The 21,886-nt window shown below is 41.0% G+C and overlaps 1 protein-coding gene across 1 annotated transcript; it reads left to right on the top strand.

Moving 5' to 3' along the window:
- The first annotated feature begins 95 nt into the window (after positions 1 to 95).
- LOC145580199 (DNA-3-methyladenine glycosylase 1-like) lies at positions 96 to 21,000 on the top strand. Its single transcript, XM_081637602.1, has 3 exons — positions 96 to 1,235; positions 1,726 to 1,846; positions 20,718 to 21,000. The coding sequence occupies exons 1-2, from the start codon at positions 118 to 120 to the stop codon at positions 1,736 to 1,738; spliced, it is 1,131 nt and encodes a 376-aa protein (XP_081493728.1). The 5' UTR covers positions 96 to 117; the 3' UTR covers positions 1,739 to 1,846; positions 20,718 to 21,000.
- Positions 21,001 to 21,886: the final 886 nt, after the last annotated feature.

Genomic DNA, 21,886 nt, shown 5'->3' with positions numbered 1-21,886 from the left:
TACCATATGATAGATATGTTTTTTTTTTTTTTTTTTTTGTTTTTTTTAATAAAATGGGCTTCCGCTTCTCAAACACGTCCTAAAGTTCAATTAGCTGTAACATGGAATCATAAAATCATGAAAACCGCATCCATCACCCCTTCCGGAACCCCATCATCGGCCGCCGCTACCAACGAGGCTGCCGAAGCTCCTTCGCCAATGGCCGATCCAAGCCACCAAAATGCCGAAGTCGAGAATACTCCTGTCCTTTCTTCCGCCTCCGTCACTGCCACCGCTACTGTCACCGCCCCAGTTGTCCCAACTGCTGAAGTAGTCAATCTCCGATCGCCGGCAAAGCTCCCTTCTCGTCCGCGTAAACTTCGTAAATTATCCCCGGAAAAATCTGAATCGTCGATGAAGAGCAGGAATAACTGCAAAATTGTCACTCGACCTCGATTAATTTCTGCAACCCACCACCGTTCTATGTCGTGTGAGGGTGAAATTGAGAATGCTCTTAATCATCTTAGAACCGCGGATCCAAATCTTGCTAAGCTTATTGACATTCATCCACCCCCGACTTTCGATTCATATCAAACCCCTTTTCTTGCCCTAACAAAGAGTATTTTATACCAGCAGCTTGCTTACAAAGCCGGAACTTCAATCTACTCTCGTTTTGTTGCTCTTTGTGGTGGTGAATCGGGTGTTGTTCCGGCTACGGTTTTGGCATTGACGCCTCAACAGCTTCGACAAATCGGGGTTTCGGGCCGAAAAACGAGTTATCTCCATGATTTAGCGAAGAAATACCAAAATGGGATTCTCTCGGATTCCGCCATTATCAACATGGATGATAAATCTTTGTTTACTATGCTTACTATGGTGAATGGAATTGGGTCTTGGTCTGTTCATATGTTTATGATTTTCGCTTTGCATAGACCAGATGTGTTGCCTGTTAATGACTTAGGGATTAGAAAGGGGGTTCAGTTGTTATATGGTTTAGAGGACTTGCCTAGACCCTCTCAAATGGACCAGCTTTGTGAGAAGTGGCGCCCGTATCGGTCTGTGGCGTCTTGGTATATTTGGCGGTTTGTTGAGGCGAAAGGGGCTTCTACTTCTTCTGCTGTGGTTACTACACCTGCTGCTGGGATGAGTTTGATGCCGCAACAGCAATTGTCGCCCCTACAGTCACCTCACCAGCAACAACAATCGCAACACCAGCCACAGTTTCTTGATCCCATGAATGGCATTATCAATATTGGGTATTAGTTATGTTATATTTTTTTCTGCTTTATGTTGATTATGATAAGATATTTTTTCATCAGTCATTTTTTTAAGATTGTCTATCAGTAGAAGAGTAATCTACTTGTTATGCTATGCTAAAAATTGCCTATGATTAAAATGAGTTAATTGTATCACAATTCCGTTTTGGTGATTCAGTCATGTGTGTGGTCTGTAATTTCTACAACAGAAACACCTACTTTAAGTGACACTTGTTAATGGAATACTTCCATTTTTTTTTTTATTTATATTTCCTATCTGAATTGGACTATCTTAGAGAGTTTATAAATTCTAAAGAAACCCGTTCCCATCTACTTAAAGAATGTCCTATTTGGTTTGGTTATTCATGTACTTGTATGGAATTAGCCGTCTCTTATGTTAATTTTGTATTATCTTTGTACCAACTTGTAATAATAGATGTGTTCTTTTGCTGATATCTTAACAAACCCTTACGCATATTTGTATTTTCAGTCAGTTGAGCTGAATGATCGCCTACAACATTTTGTAATTAACTCATCTAACTCCATTAAAGGCTGTTATCCATGAAAACGAGGAAAGGGAAAGGCTTTGCTTAACTTGTTACCTATGAAAGGTATATTTTGCTCATCGAATCTTTTGCTCTTAAAGTGGTCTATATTATTTCATTTTTCTTTTTCCAAATTTAATCATTATTCTTGTATGTTTGGAGTTTACAGAAATAATATGAAGTTTTTGTGTACTGAAATTATATGGAGTTTGTGTTTGTGTGCTTTTGTGTGGGGATACTATGCTATTTGAGTTACTTTACCCTCATCTATTCATATCTCTTGATTTACTACTAATAATACCGTTTCCATAGATGGGTGTCTTTAGTTTGCTCTTGTTTAATGCAATGTCAACATGTGAGATTTTCACTCCCTTAGATTAGTCACACCCATTAGACCTGTGTAGGGTTTTATACAAATCAATTGATATCATTTTTTCATATGTTATTTGATGGATTTTTTTTTTTTTTGTTCGTGGGTGGTAGGGTTATTTTATTGTATTTAGTAGTGTTTGTTATAATTAATGGATATTGCATCCAAAGTGAGGGAAAAATAGTGAATGAAATGCGTTGGATTAATAACATTTAAAAGTGTTGCAACGAGATGACCTACTAAGGAAAGTCGTACAATAATTTAGGATGCATAGAGTATGTATTGTGTACTTATGAGATTGAATTTACTTCTTTTGTAAGATAATGAAGGGTGTTAAAATTGAAATTTATATATCTTATTTCATATAGAATTACTCGTTGCTTTAAAAGCCATCATCCTCGTGGTCATTATTAATTGGTTGTTTATTTTTTTTTTGTTTGACAAGATTTATTAATAGGTTGTTGGAAAGCAGGTTTTATGGTATTAAGAATTCTTTACTCCCTCCATCCCACAATACTTGACATATTTCCCATTTTCGTCCGTCCCACAATACTTGACACGTTACTAAATATGAAATGGAACCACTAATAAGATAATATTTTCGCACTCCTCACTACCCCCACCCCAGCCCCACTTGTTGTTTTCTTTCAATTTAAAAATACAAAAGGAAATCTTTTATATAATAAACAAATGTTTTAAATGGACCCATTTATATTTTTCTTAAACTACGTGTCCATCTCAATGTCCCATATTATGGGACGGAGGGAGTATTACTCAATTCATTTTTTCTCCACCCACGGGTGTTTAGGGTAAAAATACCCTATACACATGGACCAATAAGAGAGCTCCACGTGTCAAGAGCTGGCAGGTCATCAAAGACCACTCACCAGCTGACACGTGGAAATCTCAGGTCTTCATCAGAATTGCGGCTTTCAAGGGCCCAATTCCCAAGAATCCGCACTTTGCGGCGCAACCCACCAGTCCTAGGTCAGAGTGACCTAGGGAGGGGCACATTTCCCTACGACCCTATAAATAGGGAGATATTCCCCCATTTTGGGGACATCTACAATCATTTATTACACACACATTCTCTCTCATCAGAGAACACCTGAGCTTGGAATCCAAGCAGATACCTACCTAAATTTCCGCACTCTTTATTCCTTTTCAAGTTACTAACTTGACCGTCGGAGGCGGAGCTCCAACAACCGGAGTCTCCGTGTTTTTGCAGGTGCAGCTTGAGCCGGACGAGACTTTGTGACGTAACTCTCCCAAGGGACAAAAAACACCCAAAACATTTGGCGCCGTATGTGGGGAGAGTACCTAAAAGATGGTTCAAGAGTCTGTACCACTTCCTAATCCCATTAATCTACAACCGGTTATTCAGCCGGAAAACACAAGTATTCCTCAACTTGTGGTCTACACAGACCAGGAGGATGATGATGATGAAGTGGAGACGCATATGGTCGAGGATGGGTCATTCATCTCCAAGTATGTCTGTTCCAGAGATCGACTGGAATGACACACTAACCAGGCGGGTCCAAGCAGGCCCTCTGCGAGGCCGGAAGGGGAAACCCAGACGGCCAGAGGATCAGCCCCAGTCACCCGGGACGAGCTCATGAAATTCATGAACTCTTTCAAGGGTGAAATCAAAGATATGATCAACAAAAACAAGGCTGGCTCTAGTAAGGTTCAGCCGGCTAAAAAGACTCCTCCAGCTGAGAGGAAGAAGCCGGTAAAGGACAGGCGGCCAACTCCTCATCCCAAGGAGAAGGAGAGGGCAGCCGCAAGACTTGACTGGCCTAAGATCCTTTTATCAAATGGTCCTCTGCGGCACACCCGACATAATCAGGCGGAAGCCAGCAAGAAATCTGTCTCCGACGCTCGGCACATCATTAAGCGGAGGAGACACCAGCAGCTGTCTGAGTCAGCTTCGACCTCGAGCTTCTCAGACAGTTTCAAAGGAACTTCTGTAAGGAACTCACAGTCCTTACATGAGAGTCGGACAGGTGGCAAGTCCATCTACACTGACCCTCAGATGATGATTGGGTCTGCCTGTGCACCCCAGGTGCAATACGGGCTGTATGGCCTTCAATTTATGCAGCCGCCTCCCTTCGGAGGTCAGGCGACATATAACAGCGTCCAGCCATTGGATTGGCTGCTCCGTCTGTTTAAACTTGGTGAACAACCTTCTGCGTTTACCAAGATTATAACCGAGGCGACCCAGCCGGCCAAGGTTAAGAATGTGTTGGTGGGTACCTATGATGGTACCTCCAACCCAGAAGACCACCTAATGGCATACACCAACCTCATGTGTTTACAGGGATGGGACGATGCCACTTGGTGTCGATGTTTCCCCGGCTACATTGAAGAGCATTGCCCAACAGTGGTTTGGCAACTTGCCAGCCGACTCTATTGATTGCTTCAAGAAGCTAGCCTTCTTGTTTGCCACCAACTTCTCAATGAACATCCCTGCCAAGAAAACAAGTCTTGACTTGAGCACCATTAAGCAGGGTGAGAAGGAAGGGCTACGCTCTTATGTCAGGCGGTTCAACCCGGTAAGAATCCAGGGACTGTCTGACGAGGTAGCATTCACAGACTTTTTTAAGGGTCTGAGAGACGGGTCGAACTTTAAGTTTGATCTCGTCAGAAAAGGGGCATTTACGCTGTAGGCGGCCCTGAGGGAGGCGGAAAGCTATATTCAAGCAACCGACCTCTGTACGCGCCTGGTAGTCAGTCGGACTCCAAGAAGTCTGACAAACAAAAAGAAAGCTGGTCTGCTCAGCCGGCGAAGAAGAATGAAGAGAGCAAGAAGAGAAAAGAAGTCTGGGCGGTTAGTGATTCTGACGAGCCGTCCTAGAAGAAAAAGAAAGAATTTAAACCGTACGTCCCCAGGTACGAGTTTAACAAGGACTGCAACTCCATCCTGATGGAGATAAAGGACTGGCTGTCTCTTGAGAAGCCGAACCCAATGAAGAGTTCCGTCCAGTCACGGAACAAGAACAAATTCTGCCAATTCCATGAGGAAGTTGGCCACGACACCAACGGCTGCTTCAGCCTTCGACGAGCGTTGGACTGTCTGGCTGATAAAGGGATGTTAAAGTCCTACATTTCTAAGTCCCCAGGAGGGACTTAAAAGAAGAACAAAGGGCAGTCGCCCAAGACTCCCCAGCCTACTAGTAGTTCGGACACCGATAAGGAGCCGATCTACACTATAGCAGGCGGGTTCTCATGTGGTGGCCCTACCATCAGGGGCACCAAAAGCCATCTTCGAAAGATGGACAAGGATGATGATGAGCAGGCGTCTGCTAGTTCCACCTTCCCAGACGTTCTGATCACTGAGAAGGGCAGGGGCAGCGTCCGCCGTCCGCATGATGACCCGATCGTCATTGAATGTAAGGTCGCCAATCAGCTGGTTGGGCAGATCCTTATAGACACCGGCAGCCCGTCGGACATCATCAGCCTTCGGTGCTTGCAAAAGCTGAAATACAAGCCCAGCAGCATGCATCCGGTAACCCACCCCTTGGTAGGTTTTGGGGGTGGGATGGTTTACCCAGTCGGTAGGATTGACTTACCCATCCGGCTGGGAGAGAAAGGAGAAGGACGACATCTGGTCGTCAAATTCTTGGTCGTTGAGGAACTGACCGCCTATAACATCATCTTAGGCCGTCCCACTCTTAACGAAGCCAAGGCTGTAATCATCCCTTCCCTCATGCTCATCAAGTATGAGAGGGATGATGGCTCTGTTGGTTCCTTAAACGGGGATCAGAAGCCGGCCCGGGAGTGTTACCTCTCAGCCGTCAAAGATACTGTGGCCCCAGACAGCCAAGGGCAGGAATAAATAGACCTTGACAATGTCAAGGATGCCAACCCAGCCCCACCAGCAGCCGGAAAGAAAAGAAAAGCTGCTGTGGAGGTGAAGAAAGAAAAAAAATAGCAATCACTGACCGAAGAGCGATCAGATGAGCTCCGCCCCCAACCGGCTGGTGAAAACATTGATCTCGCTTTGGATGACAGCCGTCGAGAGCGTACTGTAAAGGTTGAGACGTTGCTTATGCTACCTTAGGTGCAGATTTGCACCTTTTGCTGAAGGAATTCAAAGACATTTTTGCCTTTGAAGTGGAAGAGATGCCGGGCGTCAGCCCGGATCTCGCTGTCCACAAACTCGCCGTGGATCCAAAAAAAAGCCCATCCGGCAAAAGAAGAGAAATCACGGCGAGGAATGAAGTCAGGCGGTAGCTGTCGAAGTCAAAAAGCTGTTGGATGCTGGGTTCATTCGGCCATGTAATTTCCCCGACTGGCGTATGTCTGTTGATTACATAGACCTCAACAAGGCATGTCTGAATGACAGTTATCCGCTTCCAAAGATCGACAGCTTAGTCGATTCTACGGCTGGTCATGCCCTGATGAGTTTCATGGATGCCTATTCCGCCTTCCATCAGATACCCCTGTGGAAAAAGATCAGAGAAGACAGCCTTCGTCATTCATCAAGAGCTATTCTGTTATATTGTGATGCCGTTTGGCTTGAAGAATGCGCCGGCTACGTTCCAACGGATGATTAATACAGTCTTCATTAAATTGGGAGGAATGTAGAGGCGTACATTGATGACATGATAGTCAAATCCTAGCAGCAGGCTGATCACCTTGCTGACCTCCGAGAAACTTTCACCACACTCAGGCGGCATAAGGTTATGTTAAATCCCAAGAAATGCGTCTTTGGTGTTGAGTCTGGGAAGTTTCTCGGATTCCTGATTGATCAAAGGGGGATAGAGGCTAACCCTGAGAAGATACAGGCGGTGATTGACATGAAGTCACCCCGCACTATCAAGGAAGTACAGAGACTAATTGGTTGCCTAGCGGCATTGGGGAGGTTCCTCAGCCAGTCAGGTGATAAATGCCTTTACTTCTTCCAAGTAATCAGGAAGAAGACTAGATTTGAATGAGGGGATGATGCTGAGACGGCCTTTCAGAAAGAACATCTGCACTCTTTGCCAAGGCTTGTTAGCCATTTGCCCAAGGAGACGTTATACATGTACCTAGCCGTCTCAGACCATGCCCTCAGTGCTGTTCTCCTTGCTGAGAGAGACGGCATCCAGCTCCCGGTCTATTTCATTAGCCATGTGCTAAAAAATGCTGAACTCCGGTAACCCATGGTTGAAAAATTTAGCCTTGCTCCGTATATGGCATTCAAGAAGCTGAAGCCTTATTTTTTGGCACATCCGGTTGTAATCTACACCGATCAGCCCCTCAAGCGGCCAATGTCTACCTTGGAGTCATTCGGCAGAATGTTGAAATGGGCTATTGAAATGCAAAGTCTTGAAATCTCCTTCGAACCAAGAACGACAGTGAAAGGTCAGGCGTTTGCCGACTTCATTGTTGAGATGACTCGTCCGTTTTCTCCGAATAATCTTGATCAGGTTTAGAAGGTGTATGTAGACGGGAGCTCTACGAAGAACGGCTGTGGTGCAGGCATTATATATGAGTCCCCTGAAGGAGACAAATTTGAATATGCACTACGGTTCAAGTTTCAGGCCTCAAACAATGAGGCAGAGTATGAAGCCCTGCTAGCCGGAATCCACATGTGTACGGCAGCAGGGGCAACAAAGATTGACGCCTTTTCTGATTCACAGTTGGTCGTTAGTCAGTATGAGGGTAGATATGAAGCAACTCATCCGGCTATGATCAAATATCTTCAGGCAGTCAAAGAAGAAGAGGTTGGGGCACTTGAAGAATTCCATCTGAGTCAGGTGCCCAGGTCAGACAACAACCAGGCGGTTGCATTGTCCAAATTGGCATCTTCCGCCTGTTGTGATACGCCTCGGTCAGTCTTTTGGGAAGTTCTGGAAAAAAAAAGTATATATGAAGAACCCGTTGGAATTTTGGACCGAAGCTCTACCGGGCATATTTAGCAGACGACACGCTCCCTGATTCACCACAAGAAGCAGTCGTCCTGAAGAAACGAGCAGCAAACTTCAAGATGAGAAACAGGGAGCTCTTTAAGGCTGATTTCCTTAAACCTTTATTGAAGTGTGTTACCCCAGAAAAGGGGAAGGAAGTTCTCGAAGAGTTGCATGCGGGATACTGTGCCTCCCATATAGGCAGCAAGTCCCTAGCTGTCAGAGCCAGGCGGCATTTTTTTTGGCCTACTCTTGAGGTAGATGCCAAAGAGCTGGTGAAGAAATGTGACAAATGTCAGAAGTTTGACAAGCTTATTCACCGCCAGCTACTGATTTGACGACAATCCACAGCCAGTCCCATTTGCTAAGTGGGGCATGGACATTCTAGGTCCTTATACGCCTGCACCAGGCGGAAAGCGTTATATTCTAGTGGCTGTGGATTATTTCACCAAGTGGGTGGAGGCGGAGGCGGTCAAGAACATTAAGACAAAGGATGTCATCTCTTTCATTTGGAATAACATCATCACCCGGTTTGGGGTACCTATGTCTATGGTGTTTGATAATGGCCCTCAGTTTCAAACGCCTCAGCTCAAGACTTGGTTGGGAGATCAAGGGATCTCAAACTGTTTTGCATCAGTCGGCCGACCCCAAGCAAACGACCAAGTTGAACCCTTCAACAAACTCATCTCAGACGGCATCGAAAAGAAAATTGAAAGAGCCGGTGGATTATGGGCAGAAGAATTAATTCGTGTCCTATGGGCCATCCGGACAACTGCCAAAGGGGCAACCGGTGAAACCCCATTTCTCATGGTATACGGTGCTGAAGCCGTCTTGCCCATTGAACATTATGAGCCAATTGTCAGAGTCATGCTTTATGATGAAGAGGCAAATTGAGAGGCCATGCGGCTGGCATTGGACTCCCTCCCGGAACGCAAGGGCAATGCTTGCCTGCGTCATGAGATATACCGTCTGCGAATGGCGAGAGCCTACAACATGAAAGTGCACAAGCGCTCTTTGAAAATTGGCGACTTCGTGTTACGAAAAATGGAGGCAACCGGTAGAGCCAATGAGCTTGGAAAGCTAACTCCCAATTGGGAAGGTCCTTACCGGATCTATGAAGAAGTAAGGGATGGCACCTACCGCTTGAAAACCCCAGACGGCAGACGCCTGCCTAGAACTTGGAATGTAGACAACTTAAAAAAGTACTACTTCTGAGAGTTGTAAATTTTTTTTTGAAAACAAAGAGTCCATTAATGAAAAGCTTCTTTTTGTTTTCAATTGTGTTATTGTTTTTATAATTTCCATTTCGTCTGGGCAATGCACAAACGGGTCAGTTGCTAAACCAACTAAGTTTGAAACTTAGTAGCAAATTTAACGTCCAAGTGACATGCGGTCAATGGCCAGATAACTAAACTTGGCACAAAAACGCTTAGTGGCTAGGGCGCCGGTCTCAACCTAGACTAGAGGCCAGTGGCCGGATGGTTGCTTTTTTTATAAATCGCCTGTCCCAACATGGATAACGGCGTCCGACGACACCCCTCCGGGTGCAATCGTCGCAGAGAGCAGCCTATCTGTTTGCTGTACGTACCTATGCAGACGGCAAAGATTGAACGACCAAACTGGTCAACTCATAGTCGTCTAACCAGATAGTCTATAGAACGATTAAGTTTTCGAAATACCAGATGTCCTAAGACATCAGCCGGTTTCCGACCGAAGTTCTTACTTAGACTTTTCATTCCAAAATTGCACAAACTCTCCCATGGGGCAAAAAGAGTTGTGTAATGGCTATGCAACCTTCTCAGACAGTAATTTTTACCGTCTGGGTAGATGGCTGGAACGCCTGTTGTTTGGACGGCTGTGCACTTGGGTTGGGCAATCACTATTGTGATTGATTGGCTTACAAATTTATCATGCTCTTTAAAGCATCAGACATTTCTAAGCCAATCGGGTGCTGCTCCTTAGCGGTGGCATCGCTTTGCTGGTTCCTCAGTGTGACCAGCTCGATCCCTAACCGGGTGACATCTGCCGGAGCTTGGCGTTCTCCTTGTCAGCCCCCTGTTGCTCAAGGTCACTGCTTGGTTGGTAGCAGCATCGTTGGCAGCCGTCAAATTACGGATCAGCTCCTCCTGTTGCAACTCTACTACTTTAATCTTTAATTTAGACATATAATTAGCATATTCAGCAGAGTTGAGGTTTTGAGTGGCCCTTCGTTTGGCGTCATTTACCTCGTCTTGTTTCCGCCTGAAGGGGCCCCGGAGCCCGTCCACTCTCAGCATAACCTAGAAAGGATCAGCCAAAAAGTTTATACTTAATTAAAAAAAAAGACACGTGTTGAGTTGGAGAACAACTTAACACGTGTTTTTTTTTTAGCAAGCAGCTGCTCCTTACGCAGTTGCGCAACAGATTTCGCCGGGGTCTTCTTCGGGTCCACCATTCTCAAGGCGTCGGCTGCAAGGGGCAAACGGAAAGTTAGTCAAAGTAATAAAAGTTGAAGTACAAAAACAAAGATGGCAAAATTGCCGGATGTAAAGTGGATCTACCCTTGGGAAACATGGTGCTTAACCCGCAGGCGGACACCTTGTCCAAAGTTATTTGGTATTGGGGCAAGGTGGTAAGAGTATACCATGCCCCATGACCGCATGGGGCCTTGCTCAGGTAGTGCATATGAGCGAAGGCGGAGAAGCTGGGGTCTATATCTTGGAACTCGCAGGCGGCAATATAACTCAGCAGATTCATCCACGAGTTGGGAGTGAGTTGCCAGACGCCCAGATCATATCCTTTAAGGATTTTCCTTATCCCCATATGGAGGGGGAACCGGAGGTCGGCTTCTATCACCGCCTCGAAGCAGACAAAGTTGTCTGCATTTTCGATGTCGTCCCAAGGCCATAACTGCGTCCCCTTCTCTTTGAAGGCTTTGAAGCCACTCTCCAGCAGGGCTATATCACCCGGAAGCGTCCTTGTCTTCTTCGGGTGAGGGTTAACAGAGGTCTAGGCCAGCTTGTGGTAGTCAGCCGCGAAATTATCTTGCCAGAGCTAGAAGCCTCCTGATCTCTCAGCGGCGTCCTCGCCGCCTATCTCCTCTTCCTCTTGAGAGGAGACAGCTTCCTCACCGTCTGCCTCCCTCACGTTACTTTGGGAAGAGGGGGCACCATCTCATGAACTTTCTTGCTCATCCGAACCATCATAGTCCTCGTCACGAATTACCTCATCTGCGGGCACTTCCCTAGCGCGCCGCTGTTTGGGCTTAACAGCTGTTTGTTTAACTCTGGCCATTGTGTCCTGCATAGACACACAGAGAGGGAGGAATTCGGGGATGAGCAAAGCAGTTCCGACTGATCAGAAAAGGCACCCCCGGTTCTAGATTCAGCCGTACTAGGAGACCGGCTGAATGTCCTAGGCAGTGCCGAGTGTGTGGATGGAGAGTTCATTTTTATTTTCGAAGAGCGTATACAGACGGAAAAAAGAATGCATACAGGCAGAAAGGAAGAAAAGCTGAAAGAGGGTACAAGTAGTTACCTTACTTTAGCTCTGAAAAACTCTGAAAACTGTTACAGATGGGTGACCGGGTGTTGTCAAAGAACGCACACGGAAATCTTGAAAAACTGACGCAGACGGAATCAGAGTATCTCTCTCTAAAAATCTCTCTTTCTCTCTCTAGAAAGTCAATGAACTGGAAATAGTGAGGGGAGGGGGGGTAAAATCCTATTTATAGAGGGGTGAAACGGGGGCATTCCCGTCACACCCCGAATTTATTACTAGCCGTTTTTACTGTTCACCTCTCATGGGGGAACACGTGGCGCCTGCCACGTCACCCCTGTGAGGGGCAAATGTTTAGGGTAAAAATACCCTAGACACATGAACCAATGAGAGAGCTCCACGTGTCAAGGGCTGGTAGGTCATCAAAGACCACTTACCCGCTGACACGTGGAAATCTCAGCCCACCAGTCTTAGGTCGGAGTGACCTAGGGAGGGGCACATTTCCCAACGAGCCTATAAATAGGGAGATATTCCCCCATTTTGGGGACATCTACAATCATTTATTACACACATTCTCTCTCATCAGAGAACACCCGAGCTTGGAATCCAAGCAGATACCCACCTAAATTTCCGCACTCTTTATTCCCTTTCAAGTTACTAACTTGACCGTCGGAGGCGGAGCTCCAACAACCGGAGTCTCCGTGTTTTTGCAGGTGCAGCTCGAGCCGGACCAGACTTTGTGACGTAACTCTCCCAAGGGACAAAAAACACCCTTAACAACGGGTATGTTGATACAAAGACTAATAAAAAAGAGGGAGAGATCATTTTTGTAGAATATCTTAATTTTTATATTATAGAGGAAGAGAAATGTATTTTTTATTTTATTTTATGGATCCCATGGCTACCATTTAATGTTTGCATCAAAATCTTTTGCCGAAGGGAATATTGCAAGTATAGTTAAGGGGAAGGTGGGCGTTGACCTGTATGGTCCATATTGGGTTTGTTAATTTTAATTTGAAGATATAATATAAAGTGAATGTGGGAAAAGGAAGAACAAAAACAAAAAGTTGGTGAAGCTAAAAATAGCAAAAGGATTATTACTAAAGTATTGTAATTGAAAATTTATTTATGAAATAGATTGAATTAAATCTAGATCAATCAATAAAAGATTAGTCGTTTATGAACAATTGCTTAGGGAATCATGGTGTTGTAAAAAAGTTATGCATAATTTCTATATTAAAGTGTAAAAAGTAAATAATTCTAACCATATGTTGTGTGTAAGTTGTTCTCGACAAAAGAGGCGTGTGGAAGTTGCTATCAGTGCCTCTAAGGTATGCTAGTTTTAAGTACCAATCAATCAAAACCTTGATCCCATAAGTGGTGTTGGCTACATGAACCAAATTTAATTACTCCTCTTCCATCCTTTACGATCCAATGCCTCATCCTCATGCACATCTATATACTTCATATCCTTCCTAACTCCTTCCAACCAAGTCATTTTCGGTCTCCCTCTCCCTCGTTTAACCCCTCCATGGTCCCACGCTTCCACTCTTTATACGGTGCACCCTCGGATCTTCGTCTTACATGCCCCGACTATCGCAATGCCTGCCACACCTACCTTCTTGCGAATAAACTCATTTATGATTCTATTTCTTATAGTGTTCTCGCACATCCGCCTTAACATTTGCATTTCTATAACCTCCATCTTTATAATGTGCTCCTTCTTAGAAGCCCATCATTCAAGTAGATCTACATAAATCATAAGAGAGAGAAAGTGTGAATTTTGAAAAATTAAGTTAGGGCTTTGGTAGATGTTGATGTTGTGAGTGAATATCGTAATTTTATACGAAAACATGTTTTTCCTTCGATTTGAAGAGAGAGCTCGAGTTCTTCATTGATAGATAGAGAAAGAGGGAGGAAGAAGAAAGAGAAATATAAATTTGGATGTTTATGGATGAGAGGTGAAATGGGGGGGGGGTTGTTAGTCATGATTTGAATTGGGGGTTTGGGTGTGGGGGGGAAGGGAAGGGGAGATGTTGATAGGAGTTATAAAGGGTAAAACCTAGGTAAAAATTTCAAATGAATATGGTGATATATAAGGGATTTAAATTTGAGCATGAAAGTATAATTAGAAAAAAAAAAAAAAAATTATACTAAAGTAGAAAGATTCAATATGAAAACTTCTTTTTGAAATGCCCAAACTAAAAAGTTGGAACATTGTTTTAAATGGTGGGAGTATCATTAAACAGAGTATGATACTCGAGTTTGATGGGAAAGAGCCTTTCTCATTAAATTACTCCCTTCGTTTCTTATTTCTTGCAACAAAGGGAGTTTCACTGAGGGAGCTAAATCACCTATTAAGTGCATGTGCTCAAGTTTTAAAGAGGAGGAAATTGTGGTGGATCCACCTTTTTAAAAAAAGTTTCACTAAATCCGACCATTAGCGAGTTTCACTAAATCTGTCCATTAGCAGATTATGCTCTATAATCACTAGTTTTTTGTGAAATTGTTATGTTTTTAATGCTTTGGTTACGTGTATTTTGATCATCCATAGTAAATAGTTGTAAGGCAGTCATGTAAATGTGGGGGTCCTTGTTTGTGAAAACAATGTTGCATAAAGATAAATGTAACCTTTTGGATATTGTTTTTAGAGTTGGTAGTAAAATCCATTTAAGAAAACCATGAGGAGGGGTATGATTATATCAAAGACAATGCGTAATGATGTAACCTCCACATTAAGTTTAAATGAACTATGATGGAGCAAATCAAACTTTAGCAAGTTTAATTCAAATGAGTCCCTTCATCATTTGGTAAAAAACACAAACAAGGGGCATGAAATAGGATGACTCTATCACAAACAAAAGAAATGCCCTGTTTCACCTTCAGACATGTTTGTTCTCTCAATTTAAATGTCATTGAGAACATTTTAGGGACTCAAGTAATCCACATGGTAAAAGATTCAAACTTAAACAATATCAAACAAGCAATTGATCATCAGTTATTCCCCAGTCCAATTCATAACCATAGCAAGCCAACAAATAACACTGAACACTAAGTTGCATGTATTTCACCTCATTTACTCGGAATTAAGGACTCATATTCCTTATAATTAGGCAACAAATACAAGGTAGCATGTATTTTCCTCAAATAAGGACTCATATTCACCATACTTGCATAATGACAAACAAGATCAAGCACTGATAAACCAAGGAGTATGAGGGACTCAAAGAACACATCATAAGAAATAAAATGACAAATAAAAAAATTAGGGTTAGAAGAGTTATACGTTGCTAGGTCATTTGACAGTAAACCATGCTGGATGAATTTCCGTCACAGATATCCTTCATCGAAATTCTGCAGATCAAAGCTAAATTTGACCCTTTTCATCCCACAAAGAGAGCCCTTGTTCAATTGCTTCGCAGTGAGGGACTGGGCTTCCTCAAGTACTACCTTTGAGGTACCAACAGAGCCCTTGTTCATGATGATGATGATGATGATGATGATGATGATGATGATGATGATAATGATGAAATCTAATCGGCTCTGCTCTGCTGAAATCTGCTCTGCTCTGCCTAGAAGCTCAAAAGAACAGGGCCTCAATAAGCTTCACACCACGAATGTGCCTCTGCCTTTGCCTCACTTTCATCATCTGATGAAATGTACTTAGTAAGCTTCACACCACGAATGTGCCTCCGCGAGATAGGCCTCAAAGTAGCGCGACGAACAGGTTTCATTTTCCTAGTTCCGTATTCACATTTTACCTTTTGTACCAAGGAAGACCTTCTTGGTGTTCTTGTGGGAGATTCTCATAGCAAAACAGGGTTGCGTCGTTAGGGTTAGAGGAACTCATTTTGGTGAAGAAAGTAGGACACATCTGTGAATTGCAAAGGTGGAATTCTGTAAAAGGTGAGGTTGCGGAATAGGAGAGAAGAGAGGAAGAATTAGGGTTGCGAAGGAACTAGAAAAGGGCTCAAGCCTATTTGGCCGTGGAGTTAATGCAAGTAGGTGGAGAGATGGCAATGAATGCAGTTAGGAAGATGATCAAATTTGTTCATTAATCTAACAAGTGAATAAATAGGCAATAGTTAGAGTTTGATAATTTTTGGTGGGATGGATTAAATTATGATAAGATATTAGGAGATTAATTAATTATAGGTTAGTGTGAATCCACCCATAAATCAGAGTATAATAAGGGTAATATCGTAAATTCAACTTAAAAAACTTACTATAAAAGGAAAAAAAAATTATTACAAGTAATGTGAAGTAACCTAAAATGGCAAATATTGCAATAAATAAGAAACGGAGGGAGGAAATTGTATTTATTATAATGACTGCCCTAGTCCATTCTTTCCTTCGTAGTTGTTTAGGTCTCATCGCTGTGCTTATAGCATATGGTTTAGTATTAGAAGGAAGGTCGATAATGATCACAGGTATTAATGTGGTCCTTTTTTTTATTATTACTCTTCCGTCTACTTCTTAAGCATCAAGCTCGAAAGCGACGAGCGTAGACCAAGGGCCAAACAGGAATGAGGCATCCTCCTCGGGCTCGGGAAGTTGGAGGCAATATAATAACCTTACTTCAGATAACGAGGGAAATGCCTCCGCTGCACCATCGACCGACTGGACCCCGGGGCACCTGTCGCAAGGAGAGGAGGCTCCTGGTCAACCCGCCTAGGTCGGGGAACCAGAAGCACCAATTGTAGATCACTTGTGAAGTAAAATCAAATTAGTTGTACGTGGTCATCGAAATCTGCGCTATAACGTTTGTTTTTTTTCCAGATTGAAGAAGACCTTAGGCTAGAACTGCTTCTGCGCAAAAACGAAGAAAAATCAATGAAATTCTTGATTACATTTCGGACAACCGAGAATCCCTTTTAAATTCGCGTCAAAGCCTCATCTACGAGTTGATGGTCAACAATTTGGAAAGGGAGCAAAGGCACTTCCCAAATCCCGTGGACGACGTACCATGGAACTTTCTATTTTGTCGAGCCCGGCTTTGGTCTCAGTTACTCATCAAATGGCACTCAGTTCACTAAGCTCATAGCTAATAGGTTTTCTTGGTGAGTTTATTTTGTTTGATCCATCACAAACAGCCTTTGTTCTTTGCGGAAGTCTAATGGACAACATTTTGCTATCTCAGGAGTTACTAAGGAATTCTCATAGGGAGTCCCCTTGCCCTAGGTGTGCCATCAAAGTGGACTTTTAGAAAGCCTATGATTCTAACAATTAGAATTTCATTTTGGATACTCTACGTTGCTATAATTTTTGATCCATTTTCATCCAATGGATCAGGACATGTATCACCACTCCTTTCTCTATTCAAAATATCTCTACCTTAGTCTCCATCAAACTCACTGAAACGAATTATCTTCTATGGAAAGGTAAAATCCAGCCATTCCTTACAGGCCCAAATCATTAGCCTTTCATGGATCGTTGCCTTACTCCCCTCCATTTTTCCCTTCTTATGATGGCAAAACAATGAATCTCAACCCATCTTATACTTCATGGGTTCAAACCGATCAAACTCTTGTTAGTCTAATCAATGCGACTCTCACCAAATCTGTTCTTGCCTTGCTCAAGTCGTTGGTCTTCAAACAAAAACAATATATTAGCAATTTAGGTGGTATGGGTTTGTTGAGAAAGAGCCTATTGTCTTTACTTAAATCTTATGGACCAAGATCTAATGAGAACCGAGTCTAATATGTAGAACCAAACTCGTCCCTTAAAAGTAAATTAATAGTAATTTGTATTCATTTGAAATTAATATATATTAGCAACTTCGGTTGCTTTGGTTAGTGAGTAAGAGCCTATCGTTTATACTAAAAGCGTATTTATAGGATCAGGATCCAATGATAGCCAATTTCATCCCTTTAAAGTAATTCAAATAAGCATTAAAGTAAAATATATTTTTGGTAAAGTAGATTTTAGCAACTCTTTATACATAGTACTTGATTTAAATGATGTCCTCTCACCAAGGATATGCTTATGTTATGTCCTCATCATGTCCTTGATTTAAAATGATGGATTGGTAAGCTTTGAAAGAAACTATTACCATCATACTCGTAAACTAACAAACACATTAAATATTTTGGATTATTGTTTTATGCATGGGAAAGCTATATGTTGTGTGACTGTTTGGAGCTTTATTTTATAGTGAAGCAATATTACATGAAAAGTCATATTCCATAGCTAGCTACATGTCAATCTAGCATACAATTTGACTGTTGTTAAATAACTTATATTCCTAAAGCCTACTATATATGTTGCCAATCAATGTATATGGAAGAGTTTTGGAATTTAATTAAGGAGTTTGAGCTTAATATATATCTACTAGCTAATTCTGTGGATATCTTAGTTTGATGAAGGCTATTCTGAATGCCTTAGACCATTAATAAAAATGATTCTAGCTGAGTCATTTAGAATTAAAGCTCTTTATGCACTTCTATTGAGCCCAATGATCTGTTCAATGACTAATTTGAGTTGAATAATCGAAATTGAACTTTAGAGAAACTTTCTATGCTCACCTAAGCTTTAGATGGCCTATTTAAGTTAAGAACGTAGCAAACCTCTTGATATTGGGAATAAATTCGTTACTCCATTATGATATAAAATAGGTACAGTTTAACTAGGGTTGTCTCACTCTCCATTGTTTTAGATATTGCATTGAATTGAATCTACCTCCCTTATATAATCCATGGTCCTGCCAAATTTTTTTTAATTTTATGTCTTAGCAAAGCATTTGACTCAAGATAGGATGTTAGAAATGGGATTGAAATTGGCATGAGCTTATCGTTAAGGATTATGTAGTTAGGCATGATAGCTTCTAGATTTTTGTTTCATGGTACCAGATAAAGATCACCATGAGAGGCATGGTATTACCATATTGGTGCACACATGACCCTTTTTCCTTGTTTTATTTATTTATTTTTGACATGTTTAGATCTAGTTTCCTTTGGGTCTTGATTGCTGTTTGCCATAATTTCTCATTTATCTTTACAATGAGGTAAAGTGAAGTCGTAAACTCGTAGCATACTAAGTCCCTTGCAATTATCTTAAAATTACATCACTGTTACGGCCTTGTTGCCTCCTGAGGGTAGCCAGATCCTTAGAGCAACTCCAATGGTTGTAGCTAGGGACTTACTTGCAATATTAAATAATTCCTAGCTACTAGCCTAACCATTGGAGCTAGAAATTGCAATTAGTTAGGCTCAAGCTAATTTGCTTGGAAAAAAAACTTGCTAAAATAAAACTAATTAGAATAAATAAAATGAAATTTATCAACGTAAATTAAGGAGGTGTGATTCATTTAAATAGTAAGCTATTAGCTAACCATTGGTACTAAAATGACAATTAGCTTAAAAGCTTATGTGACATGACAAGCTAATTTGACAATTAGCTTGCCATTGAAGTTACTCTTAGTAAAAAAATAAAAATCTTTAATATTTTTTAAGTCTAGCAAAACAAATATGCTGCAATGTTGTTAAAGGATGCCCTTACCCTGCACGTATTCCACAAATGACCATAAGGAAGATGAGATTGGTTACATTGGCTAGACTGTCCATAAGAGGACAAACAGCATAGGTAGGCGAACGTGATTAATAAGAAGAGCATGTGGTAAATGTTCTTACTTATTGAGCCGATACCTTGCTTCCAACTCTTGCTTGCCTAGTTGCCCTATTGAAATAAAAGTCTAAAAAAATGGGTGTTTCATTATGTTGACCATAGATTTTCTTCATTGGTCCATGATTGAATTTACTTACAGCAAAATTAATTTTTATGGGTTTCTTCTGTATGATTCAATGAATACAATAGCTATAGTGCTTGTCTATGCATTGTTTACTCTATGTTATTTTGTGTGAGTGAGTTAGATGTCTGTGATATCTTCTTGACATTCTCTTTCTTGCCTTTTGGTCCCTCCTTTATGATCCAATATAGTCTCTTGGTCCTGTGAATCTGTATGACGATTGATGAATTTTTTGAACTCCCTGAATCTCAATCTCTTTGTGATCTATCATTCTATCTCCCTTGGGTTTTGTAGCATTAATAATGACAGATCCCTATGTCTACCATGTAAATTACCTAGGAAAAATTGCTTTTGCAGCTAAAGAGCTGCTTTGTACATTTACCACATTTATACAATTATGGATATTGCCTGCTGATGGTGAAATTTGATTGCCGGAATAGAAAACTATCACAGGCACAGAGGCAACTGGTTCCAATATGTACTGTACTACTGTAGGTAGAAGTACAAGTGTTGTCCTGTTTAGATATCATTGCGTCAATCATGATGCTGCGCTTCAATTTGTTTCATTTTAACTTGGTGACACCCATTGTATGGCTGTATAATATGTCCATTAGGTCAAGGTCATTATAATTGACAATCATGCTTGGAGTTGAGCTTAGGTCGATTAAAGATTAACTAGATGACCATCCTGTACTTGATTGTAGAATATTTCTTAAGTTTATTTCATCTCATAAGATGAGAAGCCTCATTTAATGAGAAAGATGAATCAAAAAGTTGAGTTATTTTTTAACTTTGTTACTGTGACGTATGAACATATTTGTTCAATTATGTTCATATTTTTTGAAACAATAGTACTTTATATGTGTTATTTGTTTGTTTGAAGCATAAATTTCTTTACAGCTGAATTTTCGAAAACACGTACTTGCGATTCATACATAATGTACAGAGTACTTGCATATAAAAGATGGTTGATGAGCTCTTTCATTTTTTGTTTAAAAAAAACAAAAAAGAACATTAACTTGAGGCATAGAAGCAATGTCTCTAGAGCTCCAAAAAATATGTACAGGTGCTTTTAGTCCCCTTGTATATATCTTATTTTCTCTGAAGAGAAAGGTATTTAGAAGTTAGGACCATAATTTCAAGCTATCACTTGACTTTGATTAGACCAGATCGCCCCAAAGGAACGTGCCCACGAGGGCACCACCAGATGTTGTAGACAAACCTGACCTGCTAAAGAAGAAGCTGAGTCCTAACTTACAATCCCTCATGTTATAACGTGTTAAGCTTGCGTGTTAAGCTTACTGAGCTGATTTAGTTTTTGTTAAAGTCGTATGTTTTGGCGTCCTACGCTTAAATTAAATGTATAAATGTTTAGGATGAATGAATATTTGAATTGCACGCTTTTTACTTTTGATATTGTATTAATTTTTGTATAATTTACAATACTTTCAGCCGCATAACAGCTGAAGCCCGAGTTCTAAGGTTGGTGATCAAGGATGAGCAGGAAGGAATTGATTTGATGATTGAAACTTGCCTTAATCATGATCTTTTGGAGACTCTGAATTGATGTATCTAATTTTAATATTTATTGAATTTTTTGGATGTCTAGTTAAGTTTGTGTTTTTTGCATTCAGAGCTTTAAGTTTTTTGCATTCAGAGCTTTAAGGGGTTGTATGTCATATTAAAAGGTATGTATCAGAATTTGGAATAAATTAATTGTTAAAAATTATTGACATGTGCAGGAATTTGACAATTAAGTATTTATTTTTATATTTTTTTTATAAATGTTTTTTATTTGTACATTAAAAGGTGTGTCTCGTATGATCATAGGATCCATAATAGAATGGTATCATCATTATTCAAAATAATAGAATGGTATCAAAAAAGTGAGGGGAGGAGAGAGGTAACCATAAGTGTTAATTTGTTATTATGAATAGTTTGGTTGACAACAGAAATGATTCACAATTCTAATTTACTTTTTGTTGTATGTTTTTTTTTTTTTTTTTTTTTTTTTGTTACTTTATTTTATTTTTGTAGCACATATATAGGTTACTTTTTTTTAATTAAAACTTAATACTTGTTCATTTTTCCAATGGTTGAATCAACAAAAAGGAATGGGATGATATTGAAGAAATAGATCGCATAGAGATTGAGATTAAGGGTGTGTTAATATTTACTGAGCTGAATTGAACTGATTGGAGCTTAAATGAACTGAACTGAATTGAATAGAGATGAAATGAATATTTTATGAGAGAAGTAAATTAGAAGCTGAACTGAATTGATTGGAGCTGAACTGAACTGAAGAGAATAGGTTCTAAAAGAGTTCAAGAACCAAGAGACTATATTGGATCGTAATGGAGGGAACAAAAGGCAAGGAAGAGAATGTCAAGAAGAGAATGTTTTTCCAATGGTTGAATAAGCAAAAAGAATGAGATGTTATTGAAGAAAAAGCATTTGTTGAAAATTTATCAGTCCAATTTGGTAAGGATACCCTTGCTAGGTAAAGAAAACCATGGCACCTCAATTTGATGGGTAAAAACATAGCTATCAATGTTAGACTCAAGCTCAACAATTGATTGAATTTTTAGATTTCTCTATAGGATGAGTATGAAAGGGTCTTG

This window comes from Chenopodium album, chromosome 14, assembly GCF_948465745.1.
Source record: "Chenopodium album chromosome 14, dcCheAlbu1.1, whole genome shotgun sequence".
NCBI lineage: Eukaryota > Viridiplantae > Streptophyta > Magnoliopsida > Caryophyllales > Amaranthaceae > Chenopodium > Chenopodium album.
This window is presented reverse-complemented; position numbering and strand designations above follow the sequence as displayed.

What these genes read in the sequence shown, in the direction of transcription:
- LOC145580199 (XM_081637602.1), top strand. Translation starts at nt 118, where the DNA reads ATGAAAACCGCATCCATCACCCCTTCCGGAACCCCATCATCGGCCGCC.